Raw genomic sequence first — 15,796 nt, 5'->3', positions numbered from 1 at the left:
GGCTGGTCTCGAACTCCTGACCTTGTGATCCGCCCATCTCAGCCTCCCAAAGTACTAGGATTACAGGCGTGAGACACCACGCCTGGCCGAATTGATTCTTAAAAATGATAAAACAAGGTTATCAGTCAAGGAAAGGAGGGGCCGGGCATGGTGGCTCACATCTGTAATCCAGGCAATTTGCGAGGCCAATGCAAGAGAATCATTTGAGGCCAGGTGTTTCAGACAAGACTGAGAAACATAGAGAGATCCCATCTCTAAAAGATTTTTTTTTAAATTAGCCGAGCGCAGTGGCGCACACCTGTAGTCCCAGCTACCTGGTAGCTGAGGTGGGAGGATTGCTTGAGCCCAGAAGGGAAGCTGTAGTGAGCTACGATTGCATCACTGTATTCCAGCCTGGGTGACAGAGCAAGACCCTGTCTCAAAAAAATAAAAAATAAAAAAAAAAAGAAGGAAAGAGGAAGAAAAAGCCAGCAAGGCTTTCTGGGGAGAGGAGCAACACCGGGAAGATCAGGCAGGGTTCTCAAGCTGAGTTCTCTGGGGATCTGCAGGTGGTTCCCTCTGGCTAAATTTCAGGTCAGACAAGAGATGATGGCAGGAGGAAGGCAAGAGACCACAGAGCAGGTCTCTATTGACCTGCCCTGCAGGTCACAGAGAACAAAAGGAAGATTTTAAAGAAGGGTGATAACAAAGATGGTACGATTAATCACAAATATGATTAAAGGTTTATATGTTGGAAAGATTCCTCTCTCAAAGTAAACTGAGAACTCCCAAAGTTTTAAAATGACATTTTAGAGAGTTCATATAGCAAGCAAGAGGCCATATAGTCTGGAGGGAAAAGCTTGGGCTCAGAAGTCAGATTAAAACCCCAGCTTTGGCACACTTGTATGACCTTGAGTGAGTCACTTTACTGCTCTGAGCCTCATATTTTCATCAATAAAACAAGTGTATTACACCCACCTGACAGAGCTGTTGTGAGAATCAGAGATATTATATGATATACAAAAGGTATGACATCTAGTAAGTTCCCCACATTATCATTTTTAGCCATCATAGGTTAAAGGAATCCCCAGACCTCTGAGGCTGCCATGATGGAGACTAACCCCAGCCTCTCGAGAGCCATCTCTTGGTCCTCCTGACAGGGATCACACACTGAGTTGCAGACTGAGCCAGTCCAAAACAGCAAGTCCTGGGTTCTTTTACAAATAACCTTAATGGGGTCCTTTTACATGGAGGGTTTGTGACCCAGAAATTTCCTTCAAGACAGGAAATTTAGAAATCAATCATGTTCTGATTAGTCTAGAAAGTTACATTTCCTTCCCTCCCTCCTTCCTCCCTCCCTCCCTCTTTCTTTCTTTCCTGATTTATTTAGTAGAGATAGAGTCTCTATGTTGTCCAGGCTGGACTCAAACTCCTAAGCTCAAGCCTCAAGCAATCCTCCTGCCTTGGCCTCCCACAATGCTGGTGTGAGCCACAGTACCCAGCCCACATTGCTTTATGATATCAATAGCCTAACATTGTCCCAAACTTATATCTCTTTCTAAAAGGCTTAAAGAAATGGCAGCCATTATTTTTAAATAAAATCATTCCATAAAGACTAATTCCTAATATTTATTTTCAAGTAAGCACACTAAGATGACTGGCCTCCACCAACATGCCACCCATCTAGACATGTTTTGAATCATTATGCAACAAACTCGATTCACAAGCTCAGGTCTTCTGGTGTTCTCAAACCAAAGATCTGAAAACTACAGATGAATCCTAATTGGTTTCCAAACAAAAGGGAAGGAAAGTCTTGTTTCCCCAAACAGGATTAGCATTCCACACTATCAAGAAACCCAGTTTATCTTATTGTCTCATAAACTTGGATTTGTCATCACTCTGGCCTGACGGGGAAGAGGCAGCTTACAGAATCTGCATAGGATTTTTAGGTACAGTGAACTGGTGTGTTGTGGTGTTGCCCCCTCCTCACCCTCACCCTCGCAACATTCCTTCCCGTCTTCCTCCCCTCCCCCACCTACATACCTCTTTGGAGCACCAGGCACATTTTGGGTGGATTAGCAGACATTCTTCACATGAAGTGGCACTTCCACTAGTGCATATGTTGAGACCTTTAAAGCAAGATAAAGATGATGCACTAATTAGTTCCTGGCTATAAATTTCATGGATCAGGCCTTTGAATAAGTTGGGAGAATTACTTCCTTCTTTAACAGGAGGCCTCTCTGAGTCTAAAGGGTGCAGGTCCCATTGTTAATTGCAGGTTAAGACTCATTTGCTGAGGCTGAACATTGAGTTTCTGAAGCATTCACCAAACATGCATGCTTGTGTTAGCAACTTCCATTTCTTCTGCTAGACCCACTTGGATTCTCATTTTCCCCATAACTCGGCAAATCCTCTCTTTCTGAGAGAGAACAAGAAAGGCCCCTTTACACTTAGTCTGTCCAAAATGACAAAAATAGTACAAAAAAAAAAAAAAGGAAAGAAGAAACAATACATTGGTTTTATTCAGGAATTTTTTTAAAAAAAGAAAATTATAAATCAAATACTCTCACATCAAAATTTACAATGTACTGAAAGAAACCATGTATCCCAGGAACACAATGTTGAATTAAGATAGAGGAAATCCATTGATTCAACATATCTATTAATAGGTCAAATTAAAAAAAAAAAAAAAAAAGCAAACCCAAGGCTGGGCATGGTGACTCACGCCTATGATAATCCCAACATTTTGGAGGTGAAGGCGGGAGGACTGCTTGAGCCTAGGAGGCTGAAACCAGTCTAGGCAATGTAGAGTCCCTGTCTCTAAGAAAAACAAAATTTCACCAGGTGTAATAGTACACACTTTGAGCCATGATCGTACCACTGCACTCCAGCCTGGGCAACAGAAGGAGACCCAGTCTCAAAAGCCAAAAAAAAAAAAAAAAAAAAAGAAAAGAAAAGAAAGAAAGAAAGAAAGAAAAAGAAAGAAAGAGAGAAAGAAAAAGAAACTGAAGAAGACCCCCAAAATGGAAAGATATCCTGTGCTCATGGTTTGGAAGAATTAATATTGTTAAAATGTCCATGCTATCCAGTCTAAAAATTTAATTCACTTTTTATCAAAATCCCAATGTCATTTTTCACAGAAATAGAAAAAAAAATCCTAAAATTTTTATCAAACCACAAAAGTTTGTATGAAACCTAAATAGTCAAAACAACCTTAAACAAGAAGAACAAAGGTGGAGGCATTGTATTACCTGATTTCAAATATACTACAAAGCAACTGTAATTAAAACAGCATGGTACTGGCATAAAAACAGACACATAGGCCGGGCGCAGTGGCTCAGGCCTGTAATCCCAGCACTTTGGGAGGCCGAGACGGGCGGATCACGAGGTCAGGAGATCAAGACCATCCTGGTTAACACGGTGAAACCCCATCTCTACTAAAAAATACAAAAATCTAGCCGGGCGAGGTGGCGGGCACCTGTAGTCCCAGCTACTCAGGAGGCTGAGGCAGGAGAATGGCGTGAACCCGGGAGGCGGAGCTTGCAGTGAGCTGAGATTCAGCCACTGCACTCTAGCCTGGGCGACAGAGCGAGACTCCGTCTCAAAAACAACAACAACAAAAAATACAGACATATAGACCAATGGAACAGAATAAAGTGCCCAGAATAAATCCAGGCATTTACAATGAACTGATCTTCAACAAAGTTGTCAAGAACACACAATGGGAAAAGGCTAGTCTCTTCAATAAATGGTTTTGGGACAACAAGATATCCATATACAGAAGAATGAAACTGAACCCTTATCTCACACTATATTTAAAAAATCAACTCAATATGGTTTAAAACCTTAAATGTAACACCTGAAATGTAAAAGAAAACATATGAAAAAAGTTCTCTGACATCACACTAGGCAATGACTTTTGGAATATTATCCCAGAGGCACAGGCAACAAAAATGAAACTAGGCAAATGGAATCTATCAAACTAAAAAGCTTCTGCACAACAAAGGAAACAATCAACAGAGTAGGGAAACAACCTACCATATGCGACAGAATATTTGCAAACCATACATCTGATAAGTGGTTAACACCCAAATGTATAAAGAATTCAAACAACTCAATATTAAGAAAACAAATAACCCAATTAGAAAAATAAGCAATGGGCCAGGCACCGTGGCTCACTCCTGTAAGTCCAGGCACTGTGGCTCACACCGCGGCTCACTTTAGGAGGCTGAGGTGGGCGGATCACCTGAGGTCAGGGATTCTAGAACAGCCTGGACAACATGGTGAAACCCTGTCTCTACTACAAATACAAAAATTAGCTGGGTGTGGTGGTGCACCCCTCTAATCCCAGCTACTCGAGAGGCTGAGGCACGAGAATCACTTGAACCCACGAGGCGGAGGCTGCAGTGAGCCGAGATAGTGCCACTGCACTCCACCCTGGGCGACAGAGCAAGACTCTGTCTCAAAAAAAGAAAAAAAAAGAAAAAAACAAAGATAGCCAGTGCTAGCAAGAATGTTGATAAAAGGGAAGCAGGGGAACTCTGTACACTGTTGGTGGGAATGTAAATTAGTACAGCCATTATGGAAAACGACATGGAGGTTCCTTAAACCAGAACTACTACATGTTCCAGCAATTCCACTGCTGAGTATATAACCAAAGAAAAGAAATCAGTATGTCGAAGACATACCTGCACTCTCATATTCCTTGCAGCACTATTCATAACAGCCAAGATATGGAGTCAACAGACAGATGAATAAAGAAAATGTGATATTTTTAAAAAGTGGTATATACATACAATGAAATCTATTCAGCCTTAAAAAATTGAGAAAATCCTGTCACTTGTGACAACATGGATGAACCTGGAGGATACTATTAAGCCAGGCACAGAAAGACATACTGCATTATGTCACTTATACGTGGAATGGAAAAAAAATAACTCAGAAAAACAGAGAGTAAAATGGTGGTTGCCATGGCTGGTGGGGTGGAGGTGGAATGGAAAAAGAGGAGATGGTTAAAGGGTACAAAGTTTCATTTAGAGAAAATGAATAAGTTCTGGCGATCTATTGTGCAGAATGGTGACTACAGTTAATAACAATGTATTGTGTACTTGAGAACTGCTAAGACAGTAGATCTTAAATACTCTCACCACATACACACACAAAGATAACTATGGGAGGTGATGAATATGTGAATTAGCTGGATTGTAGTAATCACTACAAATGTATACATATAATAAAACATCAAATCACATACTGTAAATATATACAATTTTTATTTGTCAACTATACCTCCATAAAGCTGGAAAAAGAAAAGAAACATTTAAAAAGTAAAAGAGAAGAAATGCCAAAATAGGGGTTAAAAAAAAAACCAATATCTTGCAACTGGAACATTTCCCTAATTTGCTAATTTTAACTCCCTGCTTCTCCTTTGTCACCAGCAGTAAAAACTCACAGAAATCTCAAATGGCAAAATTGCTGACTGGGAGAGGGGTGGGTGCAGGAGGTGGTGGTAGTGGGGAAGGAAGCTTTATCGTATCACCCCAGGGACTTCAGAAGGAAGAAATACCAATCGGCATAAGGATGGTAGCTGGGACAAGACAGGAGGGAGAAACAGGCAGAACCTGAGAGGCTAGGAAGAAAGGAACAGAGGCTTTGAGAGCCCACAGCAGGTGAGAACAAAGGTTTCCACCAGCCCTAACCCTGAACCCTAGGCTTCCTCATCCTTATCTACCTCACCCAGGGAGGCCTGCAGCAGGAGGCTCTGGTGCTGCTGGGACCCACCTACCATGCCTGACCTCACTTCAGCAGGAAAAGCCATCCCAGACCCAAATGAGGACCAAGAAGGTCTGAGAACACAACCTACTGGGAAGCTGGACCTGCTACTGACAAACTCCTTCTAATTTTAAATGAATTCACTCACTCAGTGAGTTTTCTTTTCTTTTTTAGATTTCTTGTTTGTTTTTTGCTTGTCTGTTTGAGACAGGGTCTGGCTCTGTTGCCCAGGCTGGAGTGTAGTAGTGTGATCATAACTCACTGTAGCCTCAAACTCCTGGCCTCAGGTGATCCTCCCACCTCAGCCACCCAAGTAGCTGGGGCTACAGATACACACCACCACACCTGGCTGGTCTCAAACTCCTGGGCTCAAGTGATCCTCCTGCCTGGGCCTCCCAAAGTGCTAAGATTACAGGCATGAGCTACCACACCTGGCTCACTTAGTGATTTTCAAATAGACACTTAAGCCTTTAAAAACAAAAGTGTGTGCAGGAAAAGAGTTGCAAAATGCTAGTCCCATTTTTTGGTCAAATCCCCGTACCTGTCAGCAACTACTATCTGCAGGGGAAAAGAAACAAATCTAGAACAAAAGTAACTTTGCTTCTCCTCTCCTCAACCTTATCAAATATAAACTCAGGCTCTTGAGGCATATCCTTTTCTCTGATATATAAAATCATTTCCATAAAATCATGAAATTATAGTACCTTGGGGCTAGGATTGTTTTAAGATGAGCTAGTCAAGTTGCCTCTTTTTACAGATGAAAATGTAAGAAAACAAGCGTATGTGACTTGAAACAAGGAGCCCTATCTACAAAAAAGAGGTCAGATGGGGTCCTTGTCAGCAAGTGCCCACATGAGATGCCTGCCTGGGGGTCCCTCTGCCATCTTGGACGTAGGGCTGGTGTGACCTGCTGAGCTCTAGGGTCCTCTGGAGATCCGTAACAGCCCCTTCATCAGAAAGGAATTTGAGGGTCAAAGGCTTCACTTAGGACTCTGATCAAAGCCGCATACTTTTTTTTTTTCTTTTTTTTTTTTTTTTAAGATAGAGTCTTGCTTTGTTGCCCAAGCTGCACGGGCATGATCTTGGCTCACTGCAACCTCTGCCTCCCGAGTAGCTGAGATTACAGGCATATGCCACCACACCTGGCTAATTTTTGTATTTTTAGTAGAGATAGGATTTCAGCATGTTGGCCAGGCTGGTCTTCTGACTTCGACCCCTGACTTCAAGTGATCCACCCACTTCAGCCTCCCAAAGTGCTGGGATTACATACGTGAGCCTGAGCCTCCGCACCCAGCTTCAAAGCCACATACATTTACAAACAACACTTTATAATTACCAGAGCCTCATCACTGAGCTCTGGGAACTTGGGCTGGAGGTCCAGGGCTCAGTACAATAAGAGCTCCTCAATTCTGACCCACATCAGACTGAGCTCTGGTCTTCTGGTCCAGCAGCCTAAAAGCCCTTACTGAATATTGGACACAATACCAAAGAAACTCAAAGGATGTGATAGTCACCTGGTATGAAAACATCATGAACAACTGTAAAACAATTTATCATATGGCAATACTAACTGTTTCTGTTATTATTATTCACATAGAAAAGTAAAGTCGTTTGTACTCAAAATGATTGCCCTAAAATTCGGTTGATGTTGGGACAAATTCAAATTCAAGAAACTCTGCACTTGACACACCCTAAATGCTGAGCACTGGACTGGGGGGATGCTAGAGATGCACAGGTGAATGACCTACCAGCCCTTGATGTCCAGGAACTCACAGTGTGCCGGGTGCCAGGTACCAGACAGGTACTCCAGGATCCTAAACCACAGGCTGTGTGCTGATATGTGGAGTGTCAGACTCACTCCCTTTGGCATCTCTCCTCTCTCCACCTATTAATATTTCAGAGAGTTTGGACTTTGCTGGATGAGTCACTTGGCACCAATAAGCACTTTGAAAAGGAAGGAAGCAATGAATAAAAAACTAAACACTCAGAGTTCACAAATGTCAGTGTTAGGTCTAGGTCATGGAAACAGGAACTAGCAGCCCAGACGGGGATAGCCACATCTCATCTTCGTCGCTGTTTGCATAGTGACTATTCCCAGCTCAGTGGCAACTCCCTGTATCTCTTTTGCTTCACATCTCTGAAGCCCAGTGTTTATTGCAAACTGTAATCTAAAAATATGTTCTTCCAAAACCCACTGACTCACCCCTGTGTTTCATCAATCATCCAAGGAGCCACCACATCCGGTTGATCATTCCTTTCAAGATGCAAGAAATGTTTATCCTAAGCCAACCCTTCCTGTCTGCAACCTCTAGCCCCAACAGTCCAAGCCAGGCCCTCTGGTCTAAATTCCTGCCATAGCCTCCCGACTGGCCTCCTTCCATTCAGCCTCTCTCCACTTCTATACACCCCATGGGTCCAAGGTCAGACAACTACTACTAAAACATACATCTGCAGTTGGAATTTCCTGATCCAAAATATTCCGTGGGATAACAGAAGCGAATACAGAAGCTGAAATGGCCTTTCTGCCTTGAAGTTGGCAATGCCCTGGACCCTGAACCAGGCCCTCACATTTGTCACACAATGAACCAGGCCCTCACATTTGTCACACAATGGACAAAACAGTCCCAGTATAGACTCTAGTAACTAAATAGCCATATGTCTAAATGTTACCATGAAATGCAAATATGCCCTAGGAAGGTTCTATCCCAGCAGTTCTCATTCTACACTGCCTTTATGAACATCAGACATCTGCACAACACTCAACAATACCAGCCTTACAGATCTGACTTCTATTTTTAAAGCACCAATTCATATAATGGAGTGCTATACAGCTATAAAGAAAGAATGAGCATGCTCTCTGTATTGACAGGAAGCTTACGCCAATACATTGTTAAGTTAAAAATAAAAAGCAAGATACACACTGTGTTTTGTGCTGCCTCTGAATAAAAATGAAAGAGGGATATTTGTAACACACGCATAGAAACCCTCAGGATACATAAGAAAGCTTAGTAGCTTTATAATAGGAATTATGTAGGCATAATCTGTTTAGGAAAGGGGGTCACAGAAATATCCCGCACTGATGGGCAACAAGAAAGACAGGCTTCTCACTTAATGAGTTATACTTCTAAAAATTATGGGACTATATTACCTACCAAAAGGTTTTTTTTTTTTTAAGGCAATTGATTACCTCTATGTTCTTCTTCCAAAACCACCTAACTCTGTCTAATCATGGGAAAAACATCAGCCAAATCCCAAGAAGGGGATGATCTACAAAATATCTGACCAGTACTTCTTAAAACTGTCAAGGTCATAAAAAACAAGGAAAAGACTGAGAAACTGTTACAGCCATAGGAACCCAAGGTGACATGACAACTCAATGTACTGTGGTATCTTGGATGGGATCCTAGAACAGAAAAAGGACTTAGGTAAACACTAAAGAAATCTAAACTGATGGACTTTAGTTAATAATAACATATCAATATGATTCATTAATTATAATAAAGGTACCATACTAATGTAAGATGTTAATAATAGGCAAAACTGGGTGTGAGGTAGATGGGAACTCTTATCACTATCTTCTCAATTTTTCTGGATTTCTCAATTCTTAGAAGGCTTTTTTAAGGGCTGGGCACACTGGCTTACTTCTGTAATCCCAACACTTTGCAAGGCCCAGGTGGGAGGAGCAATTGCGCCCAGGAGTTCAAGCTGCAGTGGGCCATGATCACGTCAACGCACTCCAGCCTGGGTGACAGAGCGAGATTCTGTCTTTTAAAAAATAAATTAATGAATGAATAAAAGAGACACCTGGCACAGTGGCTCATGCCTGTAATCCCAACACTTTGGGAGGCTGAGGCAAGCAGATCACCTGAGGTCAGGAGTTCAAGACTAGCCTGGCCTACATAGTGAAACCCCATCTTTACTAAAAATACAAAAAATTAGCCAGGCATGGTGGCACATGCCTGTAATCCCAGCTACTTGGAAGGCTGAGGCAGGAGGATCGCTTGAACGTTGGAGGCCGAGGTTGCAGTGAGCTGAGATCACACCACTGTACTCTAGCCTGGGAGACAGAGAGAGACTCTGTCTCAATTTAAAAAAAAAAAAACCTTTACATATGTACTTTTTCTTTTCTTTTTCATTTTATTTTGAGATGGGGTCTCACTCTGTTGCCTAGGCTGGAGTACAGTGGTGTGATCTTGATTCACTGCAACCTCTGCCTCCCAGCTACTCGGGAGGCTGATGTAGGAGAATCGCTTGAACCTGGGAGGCAGAGGTTGCGGTGACCGGAGATTACACCACTGCGCTCCAGCCTCGGCAACAGAGTGAGACTCCATTTAAAAAAAAAAAAAAAAAAAATCCTGACACATTCCAACAGAATCTCTTTCTCCCAGGATGTTTCTTCCTAGCAAGCCACATGCATAGTCCCTGACTTCAAAGCTAGCTGTAGAAGGCAACAGGGAGTTGAGGACAGGATACATTGCCCTCTTCACCCCCCAATTACCAAGACTCAGGTTCATCCATTCTTCAATCAACAAATATGTGCCTGGTGCTGTTCCAGGCATTGAGGATACAGAGGTGAATAAACCCAAAAAGACTCCCTTATTCACAGAGCTCACATCCTGGCTGGGGGAGAATTCTACTTAGGGGAAATAGTGAACAAGATATGTAGTTACATTAGATGGTGATGAGTGCTAAGGACAAAAATTAAAGAAGGAAAGCAGATAAAAAGAACGCGGGATATAGGGAGGAGGTTGCAGCTTTAGCTGGGAGCAGCCAGGGAAACCTTGGCTGAGCAAGAGACGATAAGAAAAGGGTTGCAGGGTGGAGGAAGCCAGTCATACAGATATCTTCTTGCAGGAGAGTATTACAGGCAGGAAGAAGGGCTGCCATGGGGGCATGACTGGCACGCTGGAGGGACAGTGGGAGGCCCATGCTGCTAGAGCAAAGGACTTGAAGGGAAAGTGGTGAAGGAAAGTCAGGGAAGTCAGTGGAGAGTTCGTGGAACCTGGCAGGACTCTGGGAAATCATTTGAAGGTTTTAAGCAGAGAGACATGATCTGACTTGAGTTGGATCTCAGGATCACGCTGAGTAAGAGTTGAGAATAACTAAAGGGAACAAGTTGCAGAAGTAGGTCTCAGCTCTTCAAGAGACAACCAGCTCTGAAAATGTCTGGCTGGAGTTGGGGAGGGAATCCTATAAAGAGAGCGCAGGGTACCCTGCAGTACCTTCAAAGCATCAGCCTTAGGGGATGAGTCAAGCCTGTCTTGAAGCAAACTTTTCACCATGAGGCCCGGGAAGCAAACCCTGCATTCAACGGAAGCAAGAAGCTTCAGAAACAAATGGGCGCCTCTAAATAAAGCATTCCTTTACATTTATAGAGGCCATTAATCCCATTCGAACCGGAAAGAAGGAAAACAAACCACGGCAGTCAGTTCTCCAAGGCCCTCAGCTCCAGCCAACTGGAAATACCTGTGAAAAGAGACCCTATCCCATTAACCCAGCTGCACACTGCCATGTGAAAGGGGCCCTATTATTTAAGTAGTGTGTAATTGTCCCACATTACTGATATCGTTAAAGCATCTCAGAATATTTCCGTGGCCAGGCTGAAGAAGAAAAAGTAGTTACCAGGGCACACAGGCACAAAAGGCCTTTTGCCAAACTACTTAGACATTTTAATTCCCCATTGCCTCAGTAGCTAAATAAGCATGAAGAACAAGCAGGCGGGGAATACTAATTAGAGCTAATTAGACCCTGCCCTCTTCTGCCTCAATCCCCTTTATAAAAAGCTCCCCCAACTCAAGGATGATGGAGTTAAAATGTAAATCCATAGGATAAACAGCAGTCTACAGACCAAACCCACTGTTTGTATTTCATTGTCCTGTCAGCTCTAAACCTGTGTCTGGTTACCTACAGAGAGCTGCAGACCCAGCCAAATTCCAACAACCCCATCACAGACCACAGGAAATGTGGTAGGGGGTGGGGGGTAGAGGAAGGGTGCTGCCAACATGAGTCCACTAAATAAAGCAAAGGGCTGTCTTAGGATGGGCAGAGCATTCACCAGAAGAACATTTGATTGCTTTTTTAAAAAGAAATGAATGTGATAGCACACATAATTCCAGTGGTGTTGCAGGATCCTCTTTATAAGATGGTATTCCTCTCTCTCTCTTAGCAAAGGCAGCATGGAAAAGCCTCACCTCAGTGAGACCCCTGGTTTTGGGGGAAGACCATGTCCTAGGATTCTGTCTGAAGGCTCTTGGCCGTAAGATAATAAAGAGAACAGGAGATAGCCCTTGGTGGGGACGGGAGGGGGTTGTCAGTCGGCCAGGGACTTGTTGGAAATGAGCCCCTGAAACCTAAGGTTTCCGGCTGGAAATCCATACCGAGATGAAAGAGAGGTTAGAGCAGCAGAGAGAGCCATTCAACCACTGGTCCAGGAACAGCCAGGCAAGCATGGCCCTGAGGGTCATCTCTTTCTTTTCTCTAAGTAACTACGTTTTTTTCTTTCAAATAGTAATGTTCCTAGTAGCAATACAGAAACACACCCTGAATAAAGTACCTGTAGTGCTGCAAGAAAAAAAAAGAAGGGAAGGGAAGAAAAAAAAAAGAGAGAGAGAATGTTGAAGTTAATTCAGCAACACTGAGAAACTAGGAGAAATCACACAGATGTGAGTCAACCTCTGCTAATCCTGAGAAGCTTCAGAGCCCTAAGAGGTAGGCAGCAAGTTCTGGAGGCCAGTGCCATGGCTTGCTCCACCACTACCAGCACCATCACCAAAACCTGTAGTCAAAGAGATGGGCAGAGGCTGGGTGTGGTGGCTCACGCCTGTAATCCTAGCATTTTGGGAGGCCGAGGTGGGCGGATCACCTGAGGTTGGGAGTTGGAGACCAGCCTGAACAACATGGTGAAACCCCGTCTTTACTAAAAATACAAAATCAGCCAGGTGTGGTGGTGCATGCCTGTAATCCCAGCTACTCAGGAAGCTTGGGCAGGACAATCGCTTGAACCTGAGAGGCGAGGTTGTGGTGAGCTGAAATCATGCCACTGCACACCAGCCTGGGCAACAAGAGCAAGACTCTGTCTCAAAAAAAAAAAAAAAAAAAAAAAGATGGGCAATGGGAAAACAGGACCCCAAAAGAGTTGCAAATGAACCACCGTGCTCAGTGCTTTTCTCTTCCCTAAGCTGAGTCAGGTAGGACAGAGGGCACTGGACCAAAAGCCATGGTCCCTGGTCCGCCACTCCTGACCCAAGTAGAGGAGAAGGGCAAGTCACTTCCTTCCTGAGCCCATATGAGAAAATGGACATCACCATGAAGATGTACGTGAACTTTGAAAAACAGAAAGCACGATGCAAGTGGAAAATAATGTATTTTTAGAAATTATTTGCAGCCAGGGACGGTGGCTCAAGCCTGTAATTCAAGCACTTTGGGAGACCGATGCGGTTAGATCACCTGAAGTCAGAAGTTCAAGACCAGCCCAGCCAACATGGTGAAACCCCGTCTCTACTAAAATTACAAAAATTAGCCTGGCACGGTGGCGGCACCTGTAATCCTTGCTACTTGGGAGGCTAAGCCAGGAGAATCGCTTGAACCTGGGAGGTGCAGGTTGCAGTGAGCCGAGATGGCACCACTGCACTCCAGCCTGGGCTACAAGACTGAAACTCTGACTCAAAAAAAAAAAAAAAAATTATTTGCAACTGGAAATTATTATTATAATTCTGTTTGTCAGAATTACAGAATGTCAAGCTGGAGAGGAACTTAGAAGCCATCTCCTTTGGCAGTTTCCAAACTTTTGGATTTCAAAGAAAACTAAGATTTAAAAACAAAACAAAAGAAACAAACAGAAAATGAGAAGGGGAGCTTAACATAGGGTTGCCAGATTTTCTTATTTTGCCAAAATTAAAAACTACTAACATTATTAAAAGTATTAAAAGAAAATGTTCCCACCAAAAAAGAAAAAGTGCCTAATTTCAAACTAAAGGAAAGTCCTTGTGGGGCAGGGGAGCGTTCACAACAATACATTCCTGTGTGATGTGGGCTACAGCTTCCTTCTGCTCGCTTTCTCGAGGGACCCATGAAACTATCCGTGATGGGCACTGGCGGCCGGATGGGTGTCTGGAATCCACTCATCTACTCTCCGAGCTCTGGAGTGATTATTTTCCCATTTAAAACAAAAAACAAAAACCTTGCTACAGTATTAAGTTTGAATTAGGGTCTAAACGAAGTTGTTGTTTGCTCAGACCCCTCCTCCGCTCTTAAACCTAAACATCCACTGCCTTCATGTAAATGAGACACCGAGGGGGGGGGGGGGGAACAGTCCTCCCCTTGGGCAGCCAGGCAACCACTTGGCTCACAAGAGCAATCAAGTATCTCCGGCTCCAAAGTGAATAGAGCACTATTAGTTCCTAAAGGAAGGGAGAAAGTCCGCATCCCAAACAAGTGCATCCTTCCTCGAGGGCCTCCGAACTGCCACGTCCAGTCATCTCCCAACCCTGAAAACTTAAGAGCAGGTAACCGAGGGATCCTCGCACCGCCGCCAGCCCATGGCAGCGTCGGGCTAAGGCAATCTCCGCAGCCCCTGTCCTCTACTCCAGAATCCGTCACAGTTAGGGGAGTGTGAGGCTCCGAGCGTGTGCAAATGGCGGGATAAAGTCGGGCAGAAGGAATCTAACAGGGAAGTCCCAGGTGGGGCTGTGGTTTGGGACGCGGGTGCCCCCTCGGGTTTGCGGTGGCCTAGGCGAGGCGGAAGCAGGCGGGGTGGGGTGGGGAAGTGGGTCTGCATCTTCAAATGAAGGCGGCTAGCCTAGGCGCAGAGAACTCCAGGATTCGCGGTGGGCCCTGTGCACCCGCAGTCCCAGGAGGCGAGCCCTCAGGAGTGGAGGTGGCCCTGGGCTTTGGCTGGGGTTTCGAGACTCCCTTGCTTCCCCGGGAACAGGACACCGGCGGCATCCCCCCCAGCAGCCCGCCCGCTCCCGGCCGGCCACAAGGACCGCTTTGTGCCCGCCAACGGAGAGCCCGGGCCCCAAGGCAGGGCCGGCGATGGTCCTCCCCGTGCCCTAGGCACGGGGCTGGCGGGCTAGGTCAGCAGGCCGGCCAGGCTGTTTACACAGGAAGGGAAGCTCCTCCTCAGCCCGGGAGGGGAGAGGAGATTCACGACGGCCCCGCGGGGCTGTCCCCTGGCGACTGGTCCATCCACCAGGGAGTGCCCTGAAGGCGCCCTCTGCCCTCAGGCACTGCCTGCGCTCCCCGCCCCTCTGAGACGCCTGCCCGCGGCTGTGTGCGCGACAAAGTTTCTCTGGGCGCCGTGGGCGGCGCGGCTTACCTGCAAGCCCGGGCAGGAGCGCGCAGAGCCCCAGGAGGCAAGCGTACAGCGGCGCCGGGGCCCGCGGCATGGTGGGGCGCCTCCCTCAGCGGCGGCGCGGTCGCTGCACTCCGCTGGGGCCGGCGGCCGGGACCCGGGCGGGGGCCGGAGCGCGGGGGCCGAGGGCCGGGGGCCGCCGCCACATGCCCCGTGCGCAGCTACGGCTCACAGCGCCCGCGCTGGCCCGCGCCCCGCCGCCACCATCTGTCCGGCAGCGCTCACGGCCGAGTCCCGGAACGGCGGCTGCCCTGGCTGGCGGGCCGGGACGCCTAGGGTGTCGCCGCTCGGGACGGCCCCGGCGGGCGGCTCCGGGCAGGGCAGGGGCTGGCTCCGCTCGGGGGCCGCGACTTGGGCTCCGAGACGCGCCCCGCGCCGAGGCTCCCCCGCGCGCCGGCACACTCTGCCCCTCGCCTCCGCCCCTTCCCTTCCTCCCTCCGTCCCGCCAGGCTCCACTTTCCTCCTCTCCTTTCTCCTCCCCTTCTCTCCCCTGCCAGGCCCCCTCCCGGCCGCCACACGGTCAGCTTACTGCGAGGCGGGGCGGGGCGGGGCGAGCTCCGGGCCGGGTCGGCTCCGCCCTGTGCGGGGACCGGCCCGGGACGCGGAGGCCCTATGGGCCCAGGTGGAAGTCGCTTGCGACTCACTTGGGGCATGGGGGGCTCGAAACCACTGAGTAGAGCCCGCTCCCGTAGC

The 15,796-nt window shown here is 46.4% G+C and overlaps 1 protein-coding gene across 1 annotated transcript in view; it reads right to left on the bottom strand.

Annotated features, from left to right (window-relative positions):
* The window catches only part of ITGB5 (integrin subunit beta 5), a 122,070-nt gene extending 106,475 nt beyond the window's left edge, over nucleotides 1-15,595 (bottom strand). Inside the window, exons 1-2 of the mRNA XM_005547933.5 lie at nucleotides 15,068-15,595; nucleotides 2,023-2,108 (exon numbers count right to left, since the gene is read on the bottom strand). Of these exons, the coding sequence (XP_005547990.1) occupies nucleotides 2,023-2,108; nucleotides 15,068-15,137 (156 nt within the window). The 5' untranslated portion in view covers nucleotides 15,138-15,595. The remainder of the gene's footprint in view (nucleotides 1-2,022; nucleotides 2,109-15,067) is intronic.
* Between the last annotated feature and the right edge of the window lie 201 nt (nucleotides 15,596-15,796).

Source organism: Macaca fascicularis, chromosome 2, assembly GCF_037993035.2.
Source record: "Macaca fascicularis isolate 582-1 chromosome 2, T2T-MFA8v1.1".
NCBI lineage: Eukaryota > Metazoa > Chordata > Mammalia > Primates > Cercopithecidae > Macaca > Macaca fascicularis.
Note: the sequence above shows the minus strand (reverse complement) of the source record. Positions and strands in the feature narration are given on the sequence as shown.